Source organism: Trifolium pratense, linkage group LG7, assembly GCF_020283565.1.
Source record: "Trifolium pratense cultivar HEN17-A07 linkage group LG7, ARS_RC_1.1, whole genome shotgun sequence".
In the NCBI taxonomy this organism is placed as follows: domain Eukaryota; kingdom Viridiplantae; phylum Streptophyta; class Magnoliopsida; order Fabales; family Fabaceae; genus Trifolium; species Trifolium pratense.
This window is the reverse complement of record NC_060065.1, coordinates 20,319,911-20,326,406: the sequence shown is the minus strand read 5'-3', so window position 1 is coordinate 20,326,406 and position 6,496 is coordinate 20,319,911. Positions and strand designations below refer to the sequence as shown.

The 6,496-nt window shown below is 33.7% G+C and overlaps 1 protein-coding gene across 11 annotated transcripts; it reads right to left on the bottom strand.

The window, feature by feature from the left end:
• Nucleotides 1-220: 220 nt before the first annotated feature.
• On the bottom strand, nt 221-6,418 carry LOC123897885 (phosphopantothenoylcysteine decarboxylase-like). 11 transcript variants are annotated; one of them, XM_045948689.1, is made up of 6 exons: nt 6,218-6,412; nt 5,584-6,068; nt 4,816-4,960; nt 1,932-2,002; nt 1,270-1,673; nt 221-802 (listed from the first exon to the last, which is right to left on the bottom strand). In XM_045948689.1, exons 5-6 carry the CDS (start codon nt 1,615-1,617, stop codon nt 512-514), a joined length of 639 nt encoding a protein of 212 aa, XP_045804645.1. In that variant the 5' UTR covers nt 1,618-1,673; nt 1,932-2,002; nt 4,816-4,960; nt 5,584-6,068; nt 6,218-6,412; the 3' UTR covers nt 221-511. The 11 variants fall into 11 exon arrangements, with proteins under 11 accessions (XP_045804645.1, XP_045804650.1, XP_045804652.1 ...); XM_045948694.1 differs by lacking the exon at nt 1,932-2,002 and having other exon boundaries at nt 6,218-6,413; XM_045948696.1 differs by lacking the exon at nt 5,584-6,068 and having other exon boundaries at nt 1,270-1,606; nt 6,218-6,413.
• Nucleotides 6,419-6,496: the final 78 nt, after the last annotated feature.

Sequence of the window (6,496 nt, the reverse complement as noted above, 5' to 3'; positions counted from 1 at the left end):
AAGATGAGTGTTATTCAATTGTATATAATTTCAATCAAAGTCTGTATAAAGTATAAACTATCAACCGTTGTCAACTTATTTCAATAGGTTCGACCAATAACTTCCGAATAAACACTTAATTAACTTCAGCTGATTAGTAATTTTGGAAAGGTGAAAATATAGAGAGGATGAAACCTCATAAAATATGTTCACAGGCACTCTAGAAAATTTGCAAATAACATAAGCAAATGAAAATTGATTCAAGTAATTTGAGGTCATTCTACAAATAGGGAAACAATCCTATGTTTGCTAAAATTCATAAGAAATTAGCTTACACAACCAAATATCCAAAAGGATTGTAATGCAAGAGAATACGGCACATTCCTCTACACTGATAGGCACCACCTACGATCAAAGTGGTTGTAATGCAAGAGAAACAAACTATGCTAAAAACAACTATGTAATGAAATAGGATTTAAGGGTCAAGACAAGTCCTAGAAAATCATTCATACTTGTACAGTTGTTAACACTATTAAACATCGTCGTTACCTTGCTGAGCCTTTGACTCATAGAAGAGCCTTACAGTGGAGTAAATAGTAGAAGGTTCAGCCATTGCACCATTGCCATAATCCCCACAAGCTAACCTCTTTGTAACAGGTGGAATGAGAGAAATACCAAGCTCATCAATGGTGATGAGATGCCGCTCTGTGAAAGGATTCTTCCACATAAAAGTGTTCATGGCTGGTGCAACAAAGAATGGTTTGCTGTAGTCCCAAGCTCTCACAATACATGTCAGTAGATTGTCACACAAGCCTCCAGCAATCTAAAACAGTATATATTTAAGTTACGGAAATGAAAACAGTGGCAATTTGTCGATTACTCAAATTAATATAATAGAAACATGCACGTTAACCCTATATAAGATGTGCATACAAAAACTGAACATCATATAACTGATAGGAACATATCATGCAAATATGTAACAACTATCGAAACTTGAAGTCATGTACAGCTTTGTTTTCTTTCTAAAAACATTTTCCATTTTCAAAATTTATGAAAATGTTTGATCTGTTTTCAAAAGTTGTTGAAGAAAATGTGAATGAAATATTTAATATTTAATCTATATTCTCTTATATTGATTTGTTTAAGTGAAAATGAAAACAGAAACAGGGAAAGTAAACGGGCCTTTAATGTGCAGTGAAATATAATCAGCTAATCTATATTTGATCATGCATGTAGGTAGATAGAATAGAATATACAAAATCAGCTAATGTTTATTAAATTATTCACCTTTCCAAGAGTGTTTGCCGATAATGGAGCAATGACCATGATATCAGCCCATTTGCGAAGCTCAATGTGAAGCACACTATCACCTAGTTTCTTCCAACTAGACCATTCATCGTCGTCCGTATACAATATCACATCCTTGGGAATCGTAGTACGGTCAATAAAATGCAAAGATGAACTTGTGGCAACTGCTCTTACTTCTGCCCATTCAGAGAAACAATGACAAAGATTTGCAAACTTAACAGCAGCAACACTTCCACTAGTAGCAAGTAAAATCCGAGGCTTCCTGGGGGCAGCACCGACTGGCATACTCTCTCCCACTGAACTCGCAGTTTCTGGGCTGGCCATCATCAAGCAGAGATTTCAACAAAGATCTTAAACACCCACCATTCAAACAGGAGTTTCAGCTTATTCATAAAACAAACCATCAAATTGGTAAGTAAAATCCCTTTAGAGGAAAGTACAGAATGAATTGAATAATTGCACAAAGTCCATGTAAACAAATTTTCCTTAGTTATTGAAGTGAAACTGTGAATATAGATATAGATGATTCTAATGCACAAAGTGAAGCACCCAACCTAAATGTATATTGTATACTAATTAAATATGTGTTTTGAAATAGGAATTCATCAGAAGTTACTTTACATATTATATGGTTAAAATACCTAATCATATACTAAATTAGTCAATGACTTGAGTCTTTGACAGCCACCTATCATCTCTTTGTCATGCTAAGCTGAAAATATAAAATTAAACTAATGAGATAAAAATCTCAGTAAGACTTATATCCAAAGTATAAACATTACAAAATATACAAGCATTTATAACATTTTCTTAGCTATAACATTTTTAGGTGTAATGTCATAATTTCTTTTGGGCAATCAAGTCTTTTCAGTTAACAGTGAAGAAAGATTAGAACTTCATAATCCCACTTGAAGCATCCCCAAGTATGACCCACACCCTCTCAGCACAATTCATAAATTTATGAATAGTGCTTCTCTTTTTGTTGCACAAATCTCAAGATTGATTGCTGCAACTTTTATTCTGTTTTGATAAGGTAACGCTCATCCCCATCTCATTTTAACAGTTCTGTTACATTATCCATACACAAACATCAACTTAAGTATTTGTGAATTTCAAGCTAGTATGCACCCAAAATCAGGTCCAGTAAATTCAAATATAATTTCCACTACTATTGAATAACACCATTTGGAAAGTTTATTATAGTAATTTCAGTTCAAAGTTCAAATAGAGAGAAATATAACCATATAAACTATGTTACCCAGAAAACTCTGCACCACACATGACATGCAGTCTTAACTTCAACAATTTATTTCAAGTAACCAAGCCTTATCTAAAAACCCATAAAAAAAATATGGCAAGCCACCAACACATAATGAATCATCACCATAACATTATTTCATCAAAACCATGTTCACCACAGAGGACAGATCTCTTAGAATTTTGGGTTAGGTCTAACTTAACTCTAAAAAACTGGTTTGTAAGGTGAGAATTGCCCCCACTTATAAACATATCTCAAGTCATCTCTCATTCAATGTGGGATTTTTAACGAGATCAAAAAAATATTAGCATGAGCATCTTGCAATGTTAACCATATTTGGCACTCAAGCCTTCATGATAAATGTGAAAAAACTGGAGGCAGATTCCTAACACATTAGACATGAAATCCATGCTTTTACTTTTTTTTTTTTTGGAAACAGCAAAGTATATTGATAAAACTCTCATAAGTACAAGAGATACTCATTAGGATATAGAGATTACAACCTGCATAATTTAACAGGAACACTAAAAGGCACTAGCCACTTACAAAAGCAAGCTTAAAAACATAACAAAAAACTACAAAACACAATCCTACTCAATACACCAAAACCACATGATCTGGACATAAAAAAAGATTGCCCCACAGGCCTAGAAGCTGCGCAAACACCTGAGAACAAAAAACAACAGGCCGAAGTAGAGAAAATGAGAAAAAGGCTGAACTGACTCGCCTCAAAACAAAGCCATAACCTGACCCCAAAACCAAAGAATAGCTTCAACAATTAGCGCAAGAAACATAAACGTGGTTCCCTCGACCATTCATAATACAAACAAGGCTCAATTTTCAACCTATGCACACTCCAACGCCAAGTCAAGACTGTCACGACCCAACCTCATGGTCACGACCGGCGGACAGGCTAACAATAACTCATCTTATATTCTGCCTGGCACCTAATACACTATAACTTATACACCTTCCTAAAACACAGAGCTATTGAAATATGGAAGTGTTCAAACTTTAATGAGATCCCAAAATGAAAAATATTAATTATCAAAAACTATATAAAAATTATCTTCGCATTTGTACAACTCAAGAAATGAACAACTTTTAAACTAAAAATATCATCTTTTTAAAGCTCATACCAAACATAATATTTACAACTTCGAAGGGAACACTATTAGATAAAATCTTTAACAAGAACCGATTATTAGTCATACACGAAGTTATAAACACATATCTATAATTGAAATTAATAATAAGCTCGTCATATCTCACATCGCTTATCGCTTATTTTGTCCCTCTACGTTCACATAGGCCACATTATCTCTTCGTTGTGGCGAATGGTACTAACCACATTATCTCTTTGTTGGGGTGAACGGTTTTCTATATAAAAAAAAACTATGAACAATTTGTTCATAGACTGCATTCTCTCTTCGTTGCAGCGAACGTAAAACTTTGAATAACTGAGTTTCTCTTTTTAAAATAATTTGTTTCTCCCATAAAAATAGGTACTTAGAAAACTTGCCACAGGGTGAATTATCCCTACTCATAATTTCTTATTATTACTCTATACACTTTACACTTTTCACACTTGTACCTCTACCAACACTGATACCTCTCTAGACACATACACTATTGATCTCAACATATGTTATAATCATAATAATATGACATTCTTTTCTAACCATACAGGACCGTTCTTATCTTTCCTTTCAATTTATAAATTTAAGAAAGCTATGCTCATTGGGAAAAAGAGGTATCTATGAGCATTGTTTCCAATTCTCTAATCAATTAACAATTTTTCAATTAATCAAATATTGATTCTCTTTTCTATTAGTTCTAATGATATATTTATGTTATTCTATGCCCTTACTACTCAAAAACTCTTAAAATTTCCCTAATAGGCAAAAACTGAATTCCTGGATTTTTCATTTCAGCCTTGCAGCCAAAACAGGGCAGCAGGACAGTACCAATCTGCAATATTCAGCACTTAAAATACAGTTGGACAGCACCAAAACTCTACCCTGTCTATTCCAAACATTCTAACACACCAAAATACAGTTGGACAGCACTTAAATCTATGATTTACAAAATAAATTCTAGGGGGTTTTTTATATAATTCACAACTTTTTTTTCTTCTAATTAAACTTTAAGGGAAAACTAGTCATACAACTACAATTCCACACATGCAATTTCTTCTCCAATTTTCTATCCTCTAAGGTTTGAACTTTGAACTATAACCAAAGATCAAAACCTAAATAAGAACTCACCTTAGCCAACTTAAAGATGAGATGAAAATAATGAAGAAACTTGAAGATGATGATGATGGTGGTTTCCAAATTCTTGAGATTTATTAACTTTGCTTGAAATCTTCTATCTTGTCTTGTTCTTTAACCCCAATCTTTACCAATAAGCCTTGTAATTAGAGAAATGAAGACCAATTTTAAGTGAAGAATTTACATGCAATGGCACTAGGGCGGAGTTGTTGTTCAGCGCATGGAGAGAGAATAGAAGGGAATGAATGAAAAATAAATATGCTGATTTGGGTTATGTTTATAATGTTCATCCCAATTACCAAAATTACCCTCTCTTTTGGTAAATAATTACTAGAGTATAAATCATGTGTAACTAATAATTTTAATTGGTAGTAAAAAGGTAAAAAGATCACTAGTCACTATATCTATTTATCTGGGATGTTACAAAGACCTTTATCTCTTCCACAATCTCTATTGAATCCTGATTAACATTATTAAACTTATCATTCCTAACCTTCCAAAGCATCCACAATACTATGCCACACCAATAAAAAATCTTTCCAAATCTTCTTTTTCCTATCAACTCCATAGAAGCATAAGAACAAAATGAAAAGGTTTGGAGGGATAAAAAACCGCAGTGTAATAAAAGATGATTTGTACTTTCCAAACAGCTGTTACACCAAAAACAATTAAGATTTGCATCATGATGCAAGACTTCCCTCCTCCAAAGATTACTTATTGTAGGAATAGATTATGTAAGAGTTGCCAAGAAAAGGAAATCACCTTAGATGGAATGCCAAATTTGCTTAAAAACCATTTCCTCCAAGATTGGAAGCTCCTCAACCCTCACCAAAACTCCCACCACGTGTTGATAAGATGATTTGAGCGAAAACAAGCCTCCGGGGTCCAACCGCCAAAACCAAACATCACTCTCTGTTGTCAAAATTACCGGTCGAAGAATATCCTTTAATTGCAAAACAAGGTCTTCCTCCCAGTGAAAAAGCCTTCTCCTCCACACTATCCTCAATCGATTAAAACCCTCCCCAACCAACTTCCTCACACACACTAGCCTATTTTTGATCCGATACAGAGAACAATCTTGGAAAAAGTTCGCAAATGGAAGAGCCTCCGCTCCATCTATCTATCCTTCCCGAAAAGACTTTAATCCTCCATCCCCCACTCTCCTCTCAATAGCTTTCACTTTTAAATTAATTGCTCACAGAATAATAGCGCAGAAAATTGCAAACAGAAACAGTTTCCAGAAAACCCTTAACAAAAAGCATGCAACTTTAACATCTCATTTGAGGACTCGAAACACATCCAATCAGTAGAAAATGCATAAATCATTTAGGACATTTCACAAACAGTTTACATGCAATATAAAAAAGTAAACGACGAAATGAAAAAGAATTTTCACCTGAAACGAAAGAAATGGAAAAAGTGAAATGAAGTTCTAGATCCTCCTCCCTTTCTTCAAAATCTCCGGCGAACGAAACTGGAGTTTGGGTTGTTGTGTTCGATGGAATTGGAAATCACCTTCAAATTCAAATTGGGTAAGAACAAGAACAAAACCAAAAAATAAAGTTTTCTTTGACTTAAAACAAAAAACGAAGTTGAAGTCTCTTGCCTTTTTTTTATTATATTTTTATTTAATGTGTTGGATTAATTTCATTAGTTGGATAAAATGTTGTTTTTT

Coding starts and splice junctions, on each gene's coding strand:
- LOC123897885 (XM_045948692.1), bottom strand. CDS start 1,617: ATGATGGCCAGCCCAGAAACTGCGAGTTCAGTGGGAGAGAGTATGCCA. Junction 803..1,269: donor CGGCAAACACTCTTGGAAAG/GTGAATAATTTA, acceptor ATACTGTTTTAG/ATTGCTGGAGGCTTGTGTGA.